At 36.6% G+C, this 22,774-nt stretch overlaps 1 protein-coding gene across 1 annotated transcript in view; it reads left to right on the forward strand.

Annotated features, from left to right (window-relative positions):
* LOC135685270 (uncharacterized) overlaps positions 1–22,774 on the forward strand; it is a 25,663-nt gene continuing 2,889 nt past the window's right edge. The window contains exons 1-19 of the mRNA XM_065201150.2: positions 1–237; positions 6,265–6,537; positions 9,141–9,306; positions 10,344–11,500; positions 11,942–12,098; positions 12,540–12,891; positions 13,572–13,755; positions 14,231–14,338; positions 14,969–15,057; positions 15,732–15,878; positions 16,105–16,216; positions 16,870–17,006; positions 17,185–17,300; positions 17,463–17,734; positions 18,411–18,725; positions 19,916–20,058; positions 20,745–20,952; positions 21,948–22,118; positions 22,618–22,686. Of these exons, the coding sequence (XP_065057222.2) occupies positions 6,304–6,537; positions 9,141–9,306; positions 10,344–11,500; positions 11,942–12,098; positions 12,540–12,891; positions 13,572–13,755; positions 14,231–14,338; positions 14,969–15,057; positions 15,732–15,878; positions 16,105–16,216; positions 16,870–17,006; positions 17,185–17,300; positions 17,463–17,734; positions 18,411–18,725; positions 19,916–20,058; positions 20,745–20,952; positions 21,948–22,118; positions 22,618–22,686 (4,137 nt within the window). The 5' untranslated portion in view covers positions 1–237; positions 6,265–6,303. The remainder of the gene's footprint in view (positions 238–6,264; positions 6,538–9,140; positions 9,307–10,343; positions 11,501–11,941; positions 12,099–12,539; positions 12,892–13,571; positions 13,756–14,230; positions 14,339–14,968; positions 15,058–15,731; positions 15,879–16,104; positions 16,217–16,869; positions 17,007–17,184; positions 17,301–17,462; positions 17,735–18,410; positions 18,726–19,915; positions 20,059–20,744; positions 20,953–21,947; positions 22,119–22,617; positions 22,687–22,774) is intronic.

Here is a 22,774-nt window from a genome sequence, read left to right on the forward strand (position 1 = left end):
CTTGCCTAGCTTGGAATCGAGTAGTCACGCTTGGTAGTTTTCACCTCAGGAAAAGAATGTAGTTGATTACTTTTCTGGGAACGAAATAAATGCAAAAGTTGTCAGTGACATGTTTGTGGCGATTGCCCTCTGTCGAAAGAAACCGTATTCAGTTTCTGATGGAAAGAGCTCGATCAGCCCACGGTCAAAATTGGTTAAAGCATCTACGCCCCGAAAGAGAACTGGAGGAAATGAACGGTAAGTGCATCGAAAAAAAAATTAATGGATCCATCATTGGAAGAAAATATATTTTGCTGACGTTTAAAGTTACAAGACGGTCTTAGATTTTGTAATTTTATTCAATAATGAACTTTGCTTTCTGAAGTATACTTTTGAGATAGATGTGAGCTATATAAAAAGCTTTCAATACCAGTGTTACGGCGTCCAAGCCTAACAAGAATTCGAGATGTATGTGTTTGGCATCTTTTCAATGGGACCTAACACCGAGAGGCAAGGATTTTTAAGCCAAATTTTCTTTCAGGATCTTTTTCAGTTTGCTATGTTGCCGTGAACGTTGCATACAGATCATATGCGAACTGTCACAACATCTTATATCTAAATCAAATTGATCTCACCGAATTGCATATTTTAAAAACTATATACAATTTTTATTCAAGCAAGCACTAGACACAAGTTTATTCTCCCTGTTTTAAAGCCTCTTATTTATTCCTTAACCATTGTTTAAGGAATATTCAAAACCACACTTTAAACAACATCATTTGTGGGAATAAACACTGCCTTTTGAATTATTCAGTCCTTGAGGTGAACTGGTTTGCTAACCCAAGAAAACTGAATAATTTACTCCATGCCCAATTTGTGATTTCAAATTACCTTTGTGGCTGCTACTCTGTCAAACCTATTGATTTAAAAAATATTCACAATTGTTTGCTTATACTTTTTACAAATGAAACGTTTCTTGACAAGCTGTGTGAAGAAACAAAGGTATTCAGTTCATGAAGTACAAAGAAGACAAACATCTATCCAAATGACATGTTAAAGGTACCATGAGACCTAATGCTGTGGGAAATTACACATTAGAATTGCAGCAAGATTCATGTTTTTATTGTTGCTCAATTTTTGACTCTATCTGTTCTAGACTGGAACCTTTTTTGAAAAACCTGCAATATTGCCCACTCTCAGCTCTGCACATTTTTAGCCATGCAAAATCCCAAGATAATAACATTTAGCATTAACAACTCCAAAATAACTAAAAGTGCATGATTTCTGGTACACAGTCTCAAATTTTCAAAGTGGGCTTGTCCATGCAAGAAACAAAGTTTCCAGTCTGGCATTGTGTAAATCAGTCAAAGAAATGTTTCTAGATACAGGGATATATATATTTATGTATATGCATTTGAGATATATGTTGAGGGGCTGAAGTTCAGGACTAAATAAAACAGCATTAAGCATTTCTGACCAAACTCGTTTCTGTCTATAGGAAACTAAATGATATAAAAGTAAAGTAGGTGAGACCAACGAAAACATTACCTCTAGCTCAGTGCATTGACACAGGGACGCATTGCGAGGATGGCTCAGTTGTTAGAGGTGCCGACTACTGACCTAAGGGTCCGTGGTTCGACTACCTGGCGTGACCAAACCTTCACCCAGAGTGGGGAGAGTCGCCAGCTCTCTGTAATCAGGATTCCAGGCGTAAGAATCACAAGGTGTGGTCACATCGAGAGGAAGGACCAGGACACTGCTCGATAAGCATAGCCAGGGGTGTTGCAACCAGGAGGGTGTGGGGGTGTCACACCTCCCCAATAGTATCTCAATAGGAAATTTCAGGTAAAATCCGCCTGGTGGAAGAAACGCTTTAAGTATTTTAGAGACCTTCATGTCATATAATCAATAAAGGATCAAGCAAAGGTAGTTGCTCCGTTGATTAAATAAGATATTCTTTGATATGAATGAAGGTAAACAAACTAATGATTTGAAGATTTGAAGATTTCTTGTTGGCACTAAATCGAAAAATCCAGGCCCTCTTTAGGTAAAATTGTGTCTTGTGTCCATTTCCCCTAAAGTTTCTCAGTAGAAGCATCAACTGCAATTCACTATGAGCTCCAGATTTTTTTAAAATTCAAAAGGCATGCTAAGATGGAAAGAGGGATCTAAATTGACAACCAGTGCTGCTTGTTACCTAACTTCAGAAGTAACTGAAAACATGGCATTTCTCAAGACCAACGAAATTGTACCAGTTGTTTTATTTGTTGTTCAATTTGTTTGCAAAAAAAATTATTTTCAAATAGGATTAGGAGGATTGCTTTAGTGAAATCTGCTTAAAAGAGTGCATTTTCCAGGGAACTAGAAGCATCAAAATTCAAAAATTTCCTGCTCCTTTGGCGTGAACCATGGTGCTGCCTCGGGTAGTAACTATATCCTTTACCTGTTCAGAGATAGAGATTTGACAAAAATATTAGGAAAATTCCATTATTATCAAATTAAAATGAAAGTTGAGAATTATATACAGAGTTAGATTGACAAAATGCATTGCAGAGTTTTGTGACAGCAACTAAAGAATTTCAGGCAAAAATTTTTTAATCACGTAAATTTGTAGTCCACACCCCCCCCCCCCAACAAGGCTTGCCTCGCGACGGCCCTGAGCATAGCTTCTCAGTGTCCTAAAAACTACCTTCAGATGCTAGGTAGTAACAAAAACAAATACAATTGCCTGCTTGCTTTATGATCTTATATACTATTTTTTCTGTTGTATTCCATCCTGCTCTAATATTGCATCTCTGATAGTCCCGCATGCAGGTACCATCAAAGAAAGAAACCAATGCCTTGCAAATGTGCTTAGAGATTTGAGTTATTTTTAATATTCAGCGAAGTGTCTCATAAGATGATATATTGAGTCCAATTGTCAAAGCAAGTTTGAATAATGTTTCAACCAACTAGTGCCAGCTGTAGTTCCAATTTACATGCCAATTTTCTATGCAAGAGAACACAGAAAACATGCTGAAAATTTAAGCCCATTTTCATAAAGCACATCAAAGAATTAGTCCTCCCTCTCTGATAATCCTGCCTCTCTAATAATCCCGCATCAAATTAGAATGTTTAATGAATAAACTTGCAGTGGGAATATAAGATGGAATATGGTATTTATAAACTCTTGTTAGTTTTTGAAAATCCAAATCAACCAACTTGACCTATACATGAGATAAATTTTGTAGGACTTAAAAGTAAAACTGTTTAAGAGCCTTATAACCTCTTCAAATTGATGGATGTTATTCTACCTTTTATTTCCCCTCAGATGTATGCAGAAGGTTACAAAAAAATTTGCTCTAAATCCTGAATTTTTTTTCTAGTCAATGTTGAGTTGTCATTACTCACATGTTTCAGGATTTTAATGTTATTCGAAAACAACGCCTACATGCTAGAGTAGAATGGCTCCAACCATAATCTTTTTTCTCTCACGCTCTTTCTTATTTTTTGCTCTCATTAGTCTTCTATGATCATTCTTCAATCCTTCAAATCAAGTCAAAACTTTCACCAGGTAATTTACCAACAATTTGGTTTAAGCCTTAAAACATCCTTGTTTAAATTTCAAAGACAAAGTTTTTATTGTCGTATTATTTAAATAAACAATTACTTATTTTGGAATAGACAGGTACCTAATCAATAAAAACTTGAAACTGGCATGGGAACACATGAATTATAGATTACAACAGCTGTGAAATTTATTTGCCAAATTAAAAGTAGAGGTGATATTTTATAAGTGCATTGTCAACATTGCCAATTTCGCTAATTTATTGATTATCTTTTACAATGATTATGAATAAATCCTTATGAACTGAAGAGTAAGCCCTTTCAGCAGAGGTTTTGGTAATTATCACAATTTAATTATTGCCTGGTTGTACAGAGGTCAGGTCAGGGCTACTTTTTTTAAATTCAATCAGATTTAATAGAGTACTGGGATTATTGATCTGTTAGATGTTGGTGGTAACTTTTAATGATTAAAATGTTTAAAACAAAGAACATGCTAAATCAAGAATTATCATTGAAAATTATAGTTTCAACTAAATTCTTAGTTTAACTTTAGATATAAGAATCAGCTACAATGTCTAAAAGTGACATGTTTCAGTGGCAGAGTCCATAATTGTAATTTAGATTTTATTATAATGTTTACATATAAAATTTGAAAGTAGTTTTTAATTTTTTTTCGCATTCATTAGCTCAAAGCTTTGATTTATAGCTACAAAGATTAGTTGGATAGGGCAGCTTTGTAATAAACTTAACAAACATCAAACAAAAATAAAGGTCAACTACAGCATCATCTTAGAGAGAATTAAAATGGCCGTTCATGTTTTGAACAAAGTCAAGATTTTAAAATATAAATGAAATTTTCAGTTACTAGATAATTCCTAGTAGAAAACTCCAGTTAATACGAATGCTAATTAGATTAGGCTAATCTCTCTTGATAGGATTAACCATACCAAGGTTCTATTTAGTGAAAAGAGAAAATTCACTCCTTAAGTTAAAGTCTTTCAACCCTAACCAGCTTGCCAATTTACTCTCTGCATGAAACAAAAGTTCTGCAAAATTTTAGAGAAACAAACTCTGCAATGCTGACTGTAATGTTGTTTTATTCAAATTGCCATCTCCCTTTTGAACACTGTATCCCAAACAATTTTTTTCTTCTAGTGTTTACGAAGTCACGTTTCTTCATGCCTGAGAGACTGCCTCATTAAAATTATTTGATGATTCCATTTTTGATTAAGTCAACAGGAAAACCTACTGGAGAAATTTTATCAACAAAACTGAAGCAACAAAATTAAGTTCCATAGCGAAACATGAAAACATCAAATTTGTACAAAAATAATTCATGTTAAAGCTCTCATCTGTACGATGCAATGGTCTATACAGTTTCCTGTAGAAAATTCTTGCAGTAAATAAAGAAGATGATTGAGTCATTGATAGACCCATGCTATGCTATTTTTGATAATAGCTCTAAGGCTGATTAATTATTCAATTGTCAATAATAAGCAGCACAAAATTCTAGCTTAATTTTGCACAGTATTTCATCAAAATAAGTGCAATTTCTTATCTATAAAGATAGGTCTTAGGTAATGCATAATTCTGGCAACTGCAAGACTCGAATTCTTTCCAAAAGTAATACTTTTGGCATCGGAGAAAAGCAATCAGCGATTTTGAGGTTTGCTAGCTTAACGTTTTTTCATTTTGCAGCTAGCGAAATTTTCACACATTGTTGAAAATCAAATTATATCATTTTTCAAGCATCTGAGCGCTAGGTTGAAAATGAAATCAGTTATTCAATTCATTTGAAAAGTTGCGTTGTCTGTAGATCGTTTTGTAGATGCAGAAGCCCTGGTTGATAAAACCTTCGTTTTCGGGTCGTAAATCATCTACACTAAACTTGATTTTTGCCTTTTCTGTATGAAATTTTTAATCATCATCTTTTCATTCGGCTCTTTGTAGTTAGCATTCACTGACAAAATACTGAATCATTTTTCATTTATATTGAAACTTAACCAGGTTGTTCCTGGATCCGATAGCCGCCTCAGTGTTCTAAAAACTGCCTTTGAATGCTAGGTAGTAGCATATACAAACTCAAGTAGTGAAAATAATTTTACTGTACTCCGTACTCCCTTTCGTTGATATACTTTTATGCCCCCCCCCCCTGTATCTTCAAAATCGCATTGCTGTTTTACCCTGAAGTAATCTCTGTATTATTGGCGTTTGAGCATTTAGCTTTAAATCACAGAGAGCGTATTTGCTAGGTCTTTAAATAGAAGATTTATCTAACAAATTTTGGCTTTTCTGTTTCTTGGCTGTTTGGCATGCAGCTGTTTTGCAAGTTGACAACTGCTATAATCTAAAGTGGTTGCAATTCAAAAATGTTTAGCCACTCTTTGCAGATGTTTTTCAAAGAAACTTTTCACGAAGTTCACTAGATTTCAATCAATCTTAAACGAAAATGTCCCATTTTAGTACATAAAGTTCTTAAAGCTCATATATAGAGTTCGTGAATATTTTATGTGATACAATTAAAGTTAATTGGTTTCCTCTCAAAGTGGAAGTTAATATGCTCAGTTTCGTTGCCGACACATTTTTCAGTCATGTCATTATCACAAACGTTCTATTTGTTAACACACTTCGAAGTGGTAGCAGTCAGTATTTGTCGTTTTCCAGCAGCTGCACTTCTTAATTGCAAAAGAGAGGAGTCAATAAATTTCGTTTGACATCATTTTGTGTATCTTTTTGTAGAATTTCAACCATAGATGCAACACAATCAAGAACACAGTGATGGCAAAACCCGGGACATCTTCTAACCTCAACATATCACATCAGTTTATCAGCCATAGTCTTCGCAGCTCACTGCAGAGTCTTGACAACCAACAGGCACCGCTTGAAAGCATTCTACATCCAACTGTATTTTTTGGGAACATACATTCAAAGCAACCACGCAAAAGCCTGTATCCAAAGAGCCAGCATCATTTCAACCCCAGCAGTACGAAGCAGCTAATTTCAATCCAACAAGTAAGTAAAAACTCTTACAAATGATTTGAAGTTGAAGAGATTTGAGTCGCTCTTGGCATTTTTTGTCTATTGGCGTTTTAATGTGCTGATAATGAGGGTCTGGTCATCTCAACAAAAATATAGTTTTTCTCCTTGACAATGTCCTGGACAATATCACTGTTTTAAGATAAACTTGGTGTTTGAGACCAAAAAATTTTGAGGGAAAGGTAAACCAAAGTTGATGTTGAAGGCCAACAAACCTAACCATTTTATCCAAAGAAGTAATAGTGAGTTTAAAAAACGAGCTTTGAAAGTTTTGTGGAGGCCTGGGTCATTATGCCTTACCTTACCGTTGACAACATTAATGACGATATAGCAGACAAATTAGTCCGAGGCAACTCCATGTGATCAGATCTATGTCCAGAAGAACCTATCTCATGACTATATTTTGGTATAGTCTTTCCTTTTATCATGCCTCTGTGCCTTTAAATTTCCCCCATTTTAAGTGATCATAGATAAAAATTCTTATAAAAACAGCTATTTGTTGTAAGAAAGATTTTTCTCAAAATAATCTTTTCTTTTTTCATATGTGCTGGCTTCTCATAGTTGAGCTAGATTGTTATGATTATATTTGCTATATTTGTTCGGAGTTGTTTGTCTGCGATTGATATTTTTGTTTTTTGTTTGTTTTCTTTTTGAACAGCAGATATTCAGCTCCAGGTCCAAACTATTCATCCATTGCAGCAAACGTCAGTTTACTAGCTGTAGACGTTCTAGAATGATTAGAAACGCTGGATGTCTGCGGAAGTTTTGAAAAAGGCTGGAACCCTTTTGGAATGCGTGCAGTCTCGCCGCATCTGTCATTGACAAATCATTGAATTTTGCCAATTTTGTTTGCTGTCCTGTTGAACAGCTCGGCTTCTTGTTGGAAAATAGGTTGAATTCCTCACATGTCGGTCACGAGTGTTTCATTGTACTTATAACTCACTAGCTGTGATTCGAAGTTGCCACCTAATTCCCAATGTTATGGCTAAAGAAGCAAAAGCTTTCTCCGTAAAAATGTAATGAGACGTGGCTCGATTGTGGGATTTTTTAAGAATTTTGATTTTGCGTGTTGCAAGGTTGCGTGTGAACAAAGCATCTTGCAATTAGCCCTTGTTTGAAAATATCAAGAAATGTATTCATCTTTGTTCCGAATCTTAAGCTCTGAGATCCTTCCTCAGACGAAACAGATACAAATTTCCGTAGAATCACTTTGTCTTACTACGTTGGTAGGATGGTAACTCTCTTCGTCTATCTTATTTTTTTGTTTCACGATTGAATTTTTATAAAAGCACCTTGTTGATCTGGTCAACATTTTTATTTTATCAAACTTTTCATCTTATCAAATCCTTTATCTTATCAAACTTTTTATCTTATCAAACATGTAATCGCTAGGCTACGTTCACTTCTTCCTGCTCAGCACGTGATGACATCGTCCTGTAGGAATTTCTTGTTTTATCTCTTTTAAATTGAAAACATTTTCGTCGGATAAGCAAGCTTCGTTGCACCTCGCTGGAACAATCATTGGCCTTCTAATACCTTAGTTAGCCACTTCCAAACTGGACACGCATTTTCTAGAAATTGTAGCTACATTTGCTCCCCTGATAAACTAAAGCCACAGCATCCCTTGGTATGCAACAGGTTTTAACCTTCCTGACATTTAGCAACTCGGTTCTTCCCTTTTTTCGGTCCTATACAACCCCCGTCATTGTTAATGCTGGAGATATTTTTTTGGCTGTAAATACTTTTATAATGATGAAGAGGTTAATGATTTATGAGCCAAAGCCGCAATAAAGCAAAGCTGGTTTGAACAGAAGCTCTTCAGATTTTTTTGTCGAAGTCTAGATAAAGATCTTTTGTGAATCTTTCCGCTTTGCTGTCCGAGCTGTGGCTGGCCGTTTTTTATACAAGCACCCTGGACAATGTTTATCATATTTATATGAAGGTGGTGTTAAAAATGGCTGAAGAAGACCAGCCATTTCATGCATGTATTTTTTCTGTTATTGATAAGTCAGACATCACTTATTTATTTTAAATCTTAGAGAGATCTTGAAACAAGATCAGTTATTTTCTTTGCTGGTCTTTGCTGGTCTTTGCTGGTCTTTGCTGGTCTTTGCTGGTCTTTGCTGGTCTTTGCTGGTCTTTGCTGGTCTTTCTTTGCTACAAACATTTTTTACTGTGTCCTCTTGGAAAGACGTTTTCAGTGCTTAAGTGTACAATTTGATTCTGTTAGTTCGTTAAAGCTTGAAGGGAATTTACATCAGTCTTTGTTTGTGATCGTCTTCGTTTTTGCATTAGAAAGAAGTTGCGCTTTAGAGAATTTTTAGAGATACGGTTTATTACCTTAGCTTTCTTGTAGCAAATTCTTCTGTTTTTATATAGTTTATCAAATCAAACACATTTTGTAATCAATTTAGCCAATTTCTCACATTTTTCGATGTTTCATAATTCTCCTGCAAGTTATTCGCTCTAAATTCGAAAATTCCTAAAAACACTTTTTGGCGTTATCACTTTGGCGTTATCACTTTGGCGTTATCACTTTGGCGTTCTTGTATTCACTAAAAAAGAAATCTTGTTTTTAGGCTGCCAGGGATGGAAGGATCGATATTGTCAGGAGTCACATTGAAAAAATTGGAAGGGACAAAAAGAAACTCAACAAAAAGGATATTGAAAATACAACCGCTTTACATTATGCAGTTAGGTACAACCATATGTCCATTGTTAAGCTCTTGGTCGAAAGTGGTGCAAGTGAGTTTTTTGTTTCATTTAGTATGGTAGATGAAACCTCTTGGTTGGAGTGCAAAACTTTTTAAATTACATCATTACTGAAATTTTGACGAAGCTTTTTGGGTTTATGAATTTTGATTAGGAAATTTTTGCCTTTTCATGATTCATTTTAAACAATCCAAAACCAGCATGGCACGAAGTACTGAAGTCATTCTAACAGAGTTCCGTAAAGCTTTTATCCTTTCTCCGGATGTTGGGCCTAAACTTTGCACGATGATCTGGTATCTTGGTGTAGTTACGGAAATTCGCCTGCTTCAAACCACCCTTTTTTTGTCAGCTCTGAGACAGTCATTTTGAAGCCCTTCTGAATCTAGCATGCTGCAGAACTTCAGTATAGCGCATACCAATTAAATAATTGATTGGAGTTTGGAGATGTATGGTGACGGGAAGCTCACACCTGATTCAATTCGACAAGATTTGGATAAATTTCCCCGACAATCGTGTATAACTTTATAGATAACTGATGAGCAAACAAGTTACTTGATAAAATCGTTACGCCTGCTCTACCACTCTTTTGCAGCAAAATTCTGGACTACTATATATTGTAAAAGCAGGAATGACCACATTTCCTTCATTTTTAAGTTGTGTTAGCTTCTTAATATCATACAACTTTAGCCTTAGCCAGGAAAAGGTACGATGAGCTCTCGTCCATTTTCTTGAATGTCGTGGAGCAGAATTGATTGTTTTGAGCGAGCATCGTCTATTGAATTCTTTAAAGTTAATAACAACAATATCATAAGCAGCTTGTAAGTAGGAACTGGATGAAGACCTGTTCTCTGCTCTTTAGAATCATTTCAACATCGCTTGTTATTAGAATACTTCTAATCTTATATTTCATTCCGATTATATTTCTCGGAATTATATTCAAATTATATCTTATTTTTCATATTTATTTGATTGTACGCAGTCAGGTTTTTCATCTCCCTCATCTTGTCAAAACCCAATCTTAGCTTTCTTCCATCATATTGAATGGTAAATTTGTATTAATTCCTTTTTAGATGTAAATGTTCAGGGAGAACATGGTGCTACCCCTCTTCATTATGCAAGCAGGTATAGAAAATTCTACTTGAAAGGACCCGTGACAGCACCCTATGATTTGCCAATTGCCAACCAGTTATTGTCTAGCAGAAGGCGATTAAAGGCATTGCGAAGTCTTGTGGGCTATGGAGGCAGAAAGAAATCAACGGGGCTACTAGGATCTGGCAAGAGGAAGAGCGATGATCAAGGTAAAGGGAAAGTTAAAAACAAGTTTAAGATGAAAAAGCCACAAAATAGACAATTTATGCGTCGTATATTTGGGCCACTTTTGGCGAAAGGAGACAGGAGTGGGCCAAACAGAGATGCTGGGAATGAAGAATCTGTTGGGTCCGCAGCCACTGCAGATTTTGAGCCAGATATCGAGTTATCAGAAAGAAAATCTTTGATTGAAGAGATGGGTATGATCGATGCTGATTTATGCTCAAAAAACCCAAATACGGAATTAAGCCAAAACGTGCCACATATCACCAGAGAAAGAGCCACACCTGAAACACAGTCAAGTCATAGAGAAAAAGATGGCGGTAGCAATGATGACGATGATGATGATTATAACTCATTTTTTGGTGATGTCGAGAAGGAAGATGACAGTATAAATAGTGGACCTCAAGTCTATAGGACCAGGGTACAAAGTGTTATATCTAGGGACGGTTTTCTAGATATAAGTTTGAACTCTAGGCCACCGGTGAAGTCTTTATCTATGCCAGATATAAAAGCGCTAGACAGTAAAAGTGAGAAAAATGATGACGAAGAAAAGGTCCTTGGGCCTGCACAAGAAGAGAATAGAGCTCCGAGTAAAGAGCGGATCTCATTAACAAGAAGCGGTACATTCAGCTCACCGCACACGATCAGACTTCCTGTTGAGCATAAATTGTTAGATAAAGCTTTAGCACTGGACACCATTATGACGGAGGGTCGCTCACTAGATACTCTTATATTGAAGAAAATCAATAAACCACACAAGCTAGTTGATGATTCAATCATACTTTACCTGCTGAAGAACAGCGCTGATATAAATGCGAGGGATTACTATGGTGCAACCCCCCTGCATTATGCTGCGCAGAGGGGAAATCTGATGTCTGTCAATGAGTTACTAACAAAACAAAGTATCGATATTGAGGTTTGTATTGGTTTTAATAATTTTTGTGTATGCGTTGATTCTATTGATTTTAATAAAGTTACTTACTTCAATAAATTTATTAAAAATACTATTGTGCTTAAAACATGAATCTGTGATTGGAATTCCGTTCGTTGTACATGTTAATAGCTATATTTAGTATTTCAGCAGTTCTATTAAACTTTACTCCTCCAACCAGCTTCTCCGTGTTTTTTTTTCAAATGATTAGAAGCGTAGTACAACAATAGAATAGAGTTGGTTCCAGACCCGATCTTTTTCGTTTCACTTTTTTGAGTCCCATTTAAACGACAAAATTATTCAAAGAGTATCTGCTCTGCTTTTATAAAATCTGAAAAAACCCTTCTTGCATGTAGCGACTACATGTGCCTTTGACAATCCCCCCTTTCCATAAATTTAAGACCCTTTTCCTTTCAACGTTTTTAGGCAAAAGATAGAACACAGATGACAGCTCTGCACTGTGCTTGCAGCAATGGTTCGCTTGAAGTTGTAGAGGTTTTAATTGAACACAATGCAGATTTACGATGTACTGATGAAGAAAACATACGACCTTTGCATTTTGCCGCCATGGAAGGTCACATTGGTGAGTAAATCACATTTGACCTATTTTCATTTGACCTTTGACTGTAATCTTTGACCTCAACACAGATGACGTTGTTGTTACTCTAAAATTTATCCAAATATCCCAAAATGGAACCCTTGAAACAATTAATGAAATCTACTAGCTTAAGCCGCATTCATTCATTATGTTGCAAAAGGATAACTTTTTGCATTCAGATCTAAACAAGATATTTGATATGCGTTCTGTTGTATGGGAGAGGACGGTTCTAGTCAGCAACTCGAGTTTCCCGCTTGATACGATTATCTGGCAACTGTTGTACAGCTCAGCCCGTACGGCATCAAGCAATGTTTGATCGAACGGTAAACAGTCATTTTCACGATATTGAAGAATTTATATGTATAAGTTATCCTCTCAGTCGAGTCTGTTTTCTTTTTCGCTAACATTGCTCTCTTTTCACACTAGACATTGTGAAATTGCTTTTTCATGCTGGTGAGCAGACTGGGGGCTGGCATACCCTTTCGAGGATGATATTAGACGAAGACAGAGACGGGCAAACAGCACTGCATTTAGCAGTTGAAAACGGTCATATCGATATTGTAGAAATATGCCTTGAAAACGGTGCTAATGTCAACCATTACAACACAAATCTGATCACTCCAATGCATCTTGCTGCTACATCAGGAAAGCTGGAGATCGCAAAAGTGCTTGTGGATCACGGTGCTAATATCGAAGCTACGAATGCGCTACAAGAAACGCCATTACATCGAGCTGCTTTGTTTAATCGTGTCAATATCGTGCAGTATCTTCTGGACATGTAAGTGCACTATAGCTTTTTGGCGGGCATAGAAATCGGAAGCCCCGTAAGCTAAATGTCATAACCTACAACAGGGACGACGGAGAGGGGGGCATGGGGGGTTAACCGCTCCTGTTGCATTTTTATAGAAGGGGCAAGGGGGCTAAAGTGCTCTTTTCATAGAAGTACCCTTGATGGCGGCGGCCTTTTGTAGAAAATCAAAGAGATTCATTTGAAATCCTGTCTGTAGTGCCTTATTTACGACGAAATTTCTCAAAACTTGTAAAGAAATTTCTTATGCCAAAATTTAGCCGATATGATACCGACAGAAGATCGAAACAAAATGACGGTTAAGAAAGAATTTTTGGTAGCTGGGCATTATTTTTCAAATGCCCTTTTACTCAAGCCTGCTCTTCTTGCCCCTTGGTCGTTCCAGCGTCCCTGATCTACGAGGAGTTTTGAATTGACGATTTATATGGGTTAGCTCTTTTGCCAATATGACGACTCATGTTCTCTAGCGAGATTCAGTATTTCCGCCTTCCTTTCTGATAGTAAATTGCATGGAACCAAAAGCGATACTGATGCTCCATCATCACCAGAAATTTACTTTGTAGAAGCTTTCTTGTGCATTTCATTTAGACTTTAAAGGAACATTTCCCCATAAATCAAACTGAGTTTATTGGTATGTCTCTCTGTTTCAGCGGTGCCAAGATAGATTGCAGAGATAAAGACAACGAAACTCCTTTAATGATGGCTGTACGTAAAAATAACACGGATGTTGTCAAGCTGCTTGCTGCTCTTGGAGCTGACGTATCTCTAAAGGACGCTGACGATCGAACATGTTTGTTTATAGCTGCGGAGGAGGATTGTGTTGAAACTTGCAAGGTAAGAATAAACTTGTTTAGACTTTAAGGAAATGGTCTGTTAAATCTTAAGCAGAATCTATGGAGTTGATAGATTAAAATTAGGTAAAATTATTGGTTGTCATCACCAAAGATGCGAATTTCTATCTCAAGATGTCGATCAGATTATGCTACGAGGAAGGAGGGATCGTCTTTTTGGATTGAACCTTTGCGTTTCTGTCAAACAATACATGGCTAGCTATAGTTGACTCTTAGGTACAATTTCTTATCTATGGTATATATAGTATCTAAGAAGAATGGAGTTACTTCTTATATTGGTTTCAGCATTAGATGATTTTAAGTGATTCATTTTGTTAAGTAGTTTTAGCTATCAATGAATATTTTAGCATCGTCAGAAATGAACTAGCCTTTTTTTCCTATTCTCCCATATGTCGAGACCATTTTACAGATAGGAACCTAATGATTTCAACAAATATGTTTTCCTAACCCTCCTGTAGATCCTCTTGGCCCAACCAAATGGCCATATGCTGTTGAATGAGTTTGACGATCAAGAAAACACACCACTCCATATTGCGGCAAGCAAAGGATACATAAAAATTGTCAAGGTATCTGAAATTCGCAATTTTTAATACAAATGTTTTAATTCTTGTCAATCCCTTAAAGGGGTGATTGAAGGAACCTAGTTTGGGATACACTAAAAAAGACAAATTTTTAGGATGATATGTTGCCATTTGATACGACTCACGATTTAACCTATTTCCCACATAAAAAAGGAGATTATTAAGATTTAGTTCTTGGATTTTATTACTTTACAAAGTTTTAATGGATGTGATAGAAAATTCTTTAAAAATATCATACCCATTTTGCATTCTATCATTTTCCCTCGAAGATCTTTGTTGAGATTTTGAGAAATAATCGTTTAATGCCAATATTTTATATAAAATTGAACTCAGTATTGTGGGTTAGATATTGTTTTGTTTAATCATCATCCAGCGATCAAAAGGTCTTTAAAATATCATTTTTCACAGATTTGACATGTTTTAAAGGCACATTTTCAATATCAACTTTTTGACCAATAATTATTGCAATAGATCGCTTTGTCACGTGTCCAATAGGCATTGATAGTCTAAATATTTAGGTTAGGATAGGGTTTTTAGGATAGGGACATCCAAGATTGCTGTGAGCTATTTATTATCTGCAGTGAAGATAAATTGCTGCTACTTTATTTCTTTTAGCTTCTACTTCAACACGGTGCCTTAATCGATGCCAAAAATGACCAGAATCTAACGCCACTGCATTTAGCTGCAAAGTTTGGCAGGGCAAGGTATAACCTGAATTATAGTTGTAACCACTTTGAGAATTTTCGTGAATTCTCTCAAACTTCTTCTTTCGCAAGATTTAGGCCCTAACACACACTGTGGTGTGTTTTTACTTTGAATGACTTACTGTATATATAACAAAGAAGTAAGTCAAGAAGCACCAACCTGACCCGAACCGTATAGAGAAAAACTGTAAGACTTTTGTAGAGAATAGAGATGAAAATTTTGCATTTTGGGCACCATTACAGGAGTTTTTCGGACGAAGAAAGCTCTCGGAACACAGAAAAGAATAATTGACGAGGAGAATTACGCTTTTTTCTTCTTCTCATGAGAATTTTCCTATGATAATATTTCTAAAAGCTTTTTCATTTGGAAAAATTGCGCCGCCCCCCCCTCCCCCCTCCTCCTACCGGGATGCAAAGTTTAGCAGAGATCTCGCTTAATCCACTATTAATGGGTATGAATTTGTTTCTGTTCATATGGGAAGGCAAGCTGGCCCAGCTACCTGCTTACTCAGATTGAATTTCCTTAGCATGACCTCTGTTATGATCAAATCTGATTTCGTTGCATTTTCACCTCGGCAAGAGTGATGAAATTTTTCAATATGAAAACAAGCTGAAACCCGTCCTGCTTTCCTATTCATGCCTTGATTCAGACTTATTTTTCATTTTCAATGTAGGATCGTGGATATCCTCCTTAAGCGTGACATAAGCATTGTCAACGATGAAGATGACGCTTCCAATACCCCACTGCATCTTGCTGCCCTCGAAGGGCATTCTAAAGTAGTGCAAACATTGCTTACCTCCGGTGCTGCAGTGGATGCAAGGTATTTTGTATTTACCTGTCATCATCTTTGACAGTTACTATTTTTTGTAACCTTTCAATCTGATTGACTGCCTTAGTTTCAATAACAGTTTAATTACATTTTCATTAGTTTTAAGGAGAGAAACTTTTAATCATTTTTTGAACATATTAATGTTTTGTGTTTATGAATGAATGACGATGCAATCGTAGCAACAATCGTCCCATCTTTCTCTTTGTTTCTGTAATAGGAATGCAAATATGTGGACGCCTTTAGACTGTGCTGCTTCACGCGGGTGGACGAAATGCGCAGAGGCTTTGCTTCATGGAGACTCCCCTATCGATCCAACAGACAGAGGCAAGGTAGTTGAGCTTTTGGCATATGATACCTTTGTTTCATACTTTGTGGTCATACAACAAGGTGGAACAACCGAATGAAATTTCGAACTTTCCTTTATCCACATCAAACAGGAAGAAACTCGTTGAATTCTTAATCTATAACAATTTCTTAGATTTGTAGAATATAGGGAAACGGTTATGATGGTACCAAGAAACCTTGAAGCCCGGAATTTAAATGGAAAATGGAAACCAAGGAAAACACCTTATACTGTCTAGCTATTACTAGAGGGCGTTGTCTTGATGCCATGAATGGCAGCTGTGTATCAGCTTCTTAGATTTTCAATTATAATGAACTGCGATATAGCTTTGGTGAGCACTAACTACAGAAGAATTTTTTATTTAGTATAAAGTTTGACTTATATACTTGTGGTAAAGTCTTTTTCGGCATTATCAATGGCAGACCTCCCCTCCCCCAGTCTCTCTCTCCTATTCTCTCTCCCAGTCTTGCAAAGCTGCAACGCCGCACCAAAACGTGCTAGCTGATAAGGCCCAAAGAGTTTAATTCTTAGATCCATAATTGTTGGGTATGACCCGATTGATAACAGTACGCAAAAGACATGCCTATTTTCTATTCATTTCCTTCAGTTCTTTGTAAATGTTAGTACTTTAAATTTCAGACAACCCCACTTCACCTGTCTAGTAAGGAAGGACATGTGGACATGGTAAAGTTACTGCTGGCCAACAAAGCTGATTTATCAAGGAAGGACCATGCTGGAAGGAATTGTCTTGACATTGCCATTGAAAATAATCAAAAGTACGTCGATAGGTTTAATGTGACTATTTACAAACAAAAGTCTTTGAAATCTCTGCGGAGTCCTTATCAGCTAAGAACAGACATTTTTCCAGAAAGCTTGTATGAATTTCCAATTCAAGAAGCTTTATTGAAGAAAGCCACAGTTTATAGTCCAATTTTTTATTTTTTTTGGTAACAGGGAAGCTGCTTTGGCTATTGTTAACGATGACAACTGGAAATTGGCTCTCCGTAACTGTACTTTTGAAGGAATGAAAGCAACCACGCCTATGAGAAAACTTATAAAAAAGCTACCAGGTTTGATGTTTTCGTCAAATTTCAACTCTTATCAGTACTTCATATCAGTATAATATTTAGTACTTCAATAATAGAAAATATACATGACGAAGTGGTAGCAGAACTTCTCCAGGAAGTTGAATTTTAGCTCTCGTTTAAAAAAATTGATATTTGCATTTACAGAGGTTGCTGAGAGGGTCTTCTATCGCTGTGTCGTGAGCAACGGGCTTCCTCCTGAACATCCTAATTATGAAATCAACTGCAACTACGAGTTTCTGGAAGATAACACCACAGACTGGGGTCAGGAGCTATCCCAGGCCCGACAGAATCCGTACCTTGGTGATGCAACAAAAAATGTTCGAAAGACAAACTTAATGAAAAACATGCGCGTTCCTGTTGCCGATTATGCCAAGCAGCAATTTGAATTGAAAGATAACCACCCACTGATGATTATGGTATGAACTTAAACCGTACATTTTCTCATTTTCTTTAGTTATTTGTCTGGATTCCTACATTCTTGTCTGTTTGTAAAGGTTATCCTATCTGTTTGCGCTTGCTAATCTTTGCCGTTCTTAGACGATTTAATCTAATAGGGTTTTGGTTATTTATCATGATTCGTTAAATTGTTAGGAGGAAAAGCTCGTATGCCTTAATGGTTTTGCTAATCAACAAGCATGAATCATTTGTCTCGTGTAAATATTTCTTTGTGATGATAAATACTTAATTTAGTGGTGATAAACGTATGGTAAACACTGTTGTGAAATTGTTGCATTTTATGTTTGAAATTAAAAGCAAATTTTGTAGAGGAAAATAAAGAATCAGTGCTGGAAATGCTGGAGGCTAGAATTGTAAATTGAAATGCGAAGCTTTGAGTTCTTGATCTTAATTTTTTCTTCATCAGTTGTATGAATAAATTTTGTAAAGATCAAAATGCAAATCAAATTTTTGATCCCTAACATGCTTCCGTAATAATATCAGGCTGTTATTAGTAAGAAACCATTTCATGCCTTTAGCTGTGTTTATGCAATGTAGTCTTTGCATATGTTTTGCAATGTAATATTTTCATTTGTTTATCTTACCATTACTTCAACATTTGATATCATTATCAAGCTTCACTCCTTCTTTGCATAGGTTAAAAGTCAAAGAACAAAGCTGCTGTCACATCCATTGGTTGCCTGCTTGCTACGTCACAAATGGCAGGCCTATGGTCGCTATGTCTATTATTCCAAACTTCTGGTCTATGCGTTTTACTTGATATTTCTCACTGGGTACTCATTATACACTGTAAAGAACAAATACACAATCTCCTGTACCAAGTCTACCAATGAGATTGTAAAATGTTCCTGCGTGTCAAACCAAAAATTAGACACTGGTGCGGGACGTTTGTGGATCGACTTTGGAAAATGGGTTGTTGTTACAATCGCCTGTTGTAGTTTATTTTTAGAGGTACGAATTTTCTCTATAGATATTTATTTTAATGCTGATTTATAGATTCCTGATTCTGCTATGGTTCTTGGGATTTATCTGACAACAGCAAAAATTTCTCGATTGTGTCATTTTACATAGAAGTATTTTTTATGGTTGAAAGATCTGTTATGATAAACCTTCCTGGAAGTTACTTTTTCTCTTTTAGTTAAGTCATTCGTAAAAAGCGAGAATATAATTTTTTAGGAGCGTAAGGGATATAATGTATGGTGCTGTGTCCATGTTTGATTGTCTAAGAGAAGTGATGTGATTTGCTGTTGTTTCTTGATTGCTCAGTCACAGTCTATTACGAAAACTCGTGCCATTTAGGTCTCCCTTCTAAACGAAATATATTATGTTCCAAGACCTCTGCATACAACGGTCTTCTTGCGAGATTGTTTATTCTACCACAACTGTTTGCTTCCTGATTCTGTAAAGTTATGTTTCTTTCTAATATTTATGTTGCTTTCACTAAGACACGATGTTGTATGCTAAAGGCAGTAAGCCCATACCAGTAACATTCTTTGATTGAGGGTTGGTGGTGCGGGAGGGATGCTGGGGAGGCAGGGGTGCTGGTGCGGGAGGGATGCTGGGGAGGCAGGGGTGCTGGGGAGGGAGGGGTGCTGGGGAGGGAGGAGTGCTGGGGAGGGAGGGGTGCTTGGGAGGGAGGGGTGCTGGGGAGGGAGGGGTACTGGGGAGGGAGGGGTGCTGGGGAGGGAGGGGTGCTGGGGAGGGAAGGATTGCTGGGGAGAGAGGGGTGCTGGGAAGGGAAGGGTGCTGGGGAGGAAGGGGTGTTGGGGAGGGAGGGGTGCTGCTGAGGGAGGGGTGCTGGGGAGGGAGGGGTGCTTGGGGAGTGGTGTTAAACCAATTAACATACACGAGCCTGGTCTAAACCAATGGAAACATAGAAGTACTGAATTCGTGTCAGCAATTCATCAGCATTTGAAGCGATTGCAAATGCAATAACAATCTTTGTGGTCAGGATTGAATCCAGGATTGGACGGTTTGCCAGCTTGTTTCCTTTCATGGAAGCTGGTCAAATAAAAGGTATTTTTGAAGGCTGCAAGATCCAAAACATGTAGTCTTCTGTACGTGCTTTTGGTCATCCATGATAATTTTCGAGACGGTGTTGTCTTTTGATTCTGCTGATACGCTGTACTTTTTTCTTTTAGGTAATACAAATGATAACACTCCTACACAATTACATTCGCATGCACAACATCATAGAATTTTCTTCATATTTGATATCACTTATTTACATTCTGGATGCATTCACTTGGAACGGTCAACGTATAGAAATTGTTAAAAACGGAAGGTAAGGTACTAAGCTGCTTTTGTGAACCATTTATGTAGAATTAATGCTCATCGGTTGGATCTATGATCCTCTGGGCACTCTTTCTTAAAGATCACATGTTAAGTCGAAGCTTATTACGATCAATTGCTTGTCATCCCGCTGTTGCCGCTTTAACTTTTGCGAGTTTGCACGCGCTACCGCCACTCCGTGGAGAGATGATCAAGAAGAGGAGGCCTAATAAATCCAGCGTAAAATAGGCTATTTCATTCATCTGCTATTTCACTTAGTCGGTAGGGTGTCATCTTATGTTTTTTGCTAATATGGCTTATGACTGATTGATACAAGATTAAAATTTTGTGATATAAAACCTAAATAAAAAAATGTAAAATCTCCAAAATGTGGATGAACTCTTCAAGCAACTCTTCGGCAAAGGGTATTTTTAAATCTCAGTGTTTTTGTATAGACTGAATTTCCAAAAGGAGCAATGCTCAGAATAGGAGAAAATACGCTTAATAGCTTTTTTGAACCATAGCTATTCTCACTTGAAGCTTCAAGTATATTATGCAATACTAATTTGAAAGCTGGTTTCGTCAGATTTTTACGAGTCTATTTACTCGAGTATATTAAGAATTCTTCAAGTTGCTCTTTATAGAGTATGGACATTCTATTTATTGCCTAAAAACTAACACTTGAATGCTATTTAACAGATGCCGTTTTTGGCACAGAAGTATTGGTGCATTAGCTGTCTGGCTCTCCTGGCTAAGCCTTGTGCTGTTCATGCGTAAATTCCCAAAGCTTGGAATCTATGTTGTAATGTTTACCGATATCCTGCGGACATTTGCACAGTTTTTCGTGGTTTTCTTTCTCTTCATCATCGCCTTTGGCCTTGGATTTCATATGCTTCTCTTTCAACAGGTAGGTAGTTTGATCATATTGTTTGATCCTTTGTGAATAAACCTTACCATGACATAGTTACGCTTGTGTTGGGCCATTGATCTCTCAATCTAGGCAGGGTATTAGTATTTTACCTTGTCCCAGATCTGAGACTGGTTGTCTCCCTTTGCAAAGATGCTTAATGATTTGCGTTTTTGACTTGTGATCACAATTTGTCCTTCAGTTACCCTTATTTTGGGGCTTATACTCAAAATGAATTTTTTCATTTTCGGAATGTGAACAATAGGACTCACTGAGGTAGAAGATGCCATGAAAAATTATTTCAAATATATGGATTTTACATATGTAACAATTTTATTGTCCAAGCAGCAATGAAATGCCCGCTTCATTGGTAAATTTCCGGCCAGAAATCTAACCTTTTGATAAATGCTTTTTTTAGACCAATAGTTCAAAATCTAAACCCTAGTCGGCTTAACGTTATGCTATTTAATTTGAGTGAACTCGAGATGGGCGATATTTCTTCTTTGTTCTGTACAAAACCAGGCCAATGTAACATATTTTTATCTAGGTTTAGCTCCTCCTACAACTAGGCCTAAATGGTGGTACCTTTTGTTTCCAGTTTATTCTTGATTTAAAACAAGAGTTCAGAAAAGTTAAAACTTTCTCTCCGGATGAAAGTTTGCTCTTTTCGTTTCCGCAAATTTTCCTTGCATCTTTTGAGAAAAGTTTCTTAGAAATGAAATGTAAGTAAAATCATCTATGGTTTAGTCTTTATGCGGTAAATTAATTTCACTTAAAGTCAATTTAGTCAATTTAGGCTTTTCTCAAAAATACTACATCTTTGGATAAACCTCCCTCCGCCTAGCAGCCATGGAACTGTAAAGTTTTCTGGCGTCTGCCTTAAAAGTCCCGGCATTTATTAGCCTACTTACGTGATAACTTTTGTTAGAATTATACATACAGACCACAACTAGTATCTTTTCTTTCTTAGTTGCTGTCACTTTTTCGTTTTCTAGGCTCCATACGCCTTCGCAACGCCAGGCAGGGCCATGCTGAAGACGACAATGGGTATGCTGGGTGAAATTGAATATGATAATTTATTCAATGAAAATCATCCAATGCCGATCGCTTGGGGAATTTATGTTATGTATCTCGTAATCAACTGTATCATACTCATGAATCTATTGGTAGGTTTCTATTTAATTATCATGATTTAACATAAATCACCTCAATTTAAATTTCTTAATTGTTTATACGGATATTGAAACATTGAGGGTTATCTTGATGGAATTTATATTGAAGACGAGTGTTGATAATATACCAGTCTTTTCTCAACTTCAATAAAGAAAGAACCATACAAAATCTTGCTGCCAGTTCTAGTAAACAATCTTCAACCATTCTTTAATCCAGTTTTAAAATTTTAACTAACCTGATGATTTGCTATGATTGTCAGACATTTATTAAAATCATGTTGCTTTGGCGGTCATGAAGTCTTCGTTTATGCACTTTGAAGCAAAGATATAATTGCATGTAAAAAATCATTTTTATCCAATTGGTAAAAGATATGCTAAATTACTGACTTTTGTTCGTTGGCCTAAATATCTGTCGTTAAAGTGTTACACGAGTTTTTTGATGATCTTTCGATTTCATAAATTTCGCTTACAGTATTTCATTTTAAATCTCTAGGTTGGTCTTGCTGTTGACGACATTAAAGGTGTCCAAGAAAATGCTGTTTTAAAAAGATATGCCATGCAGGTACTATTGATAGTTTTCTATGTCTTCGCACACAAAGTCACCGTCTAGTTTTGTGACGATCTCCCGTTTTTGTTTTACTTTCTTAAAG

This window comes from Rhopilema esculentum, chromosome 15 (assembly GCF_057945365.1).
Source record: "Rhopilema esculentum isolate cy_ngs chromosome 15, ASM5794536v1, whole genome shotgun sequence".
Classification (NCBI taxonomy): Eukaryota; Metazoa; Cnidaria; class Scyphozoa; order Rhizostomeae; family Rhizostomatidae; genus Rhopilema; species Rhopilema esculentum.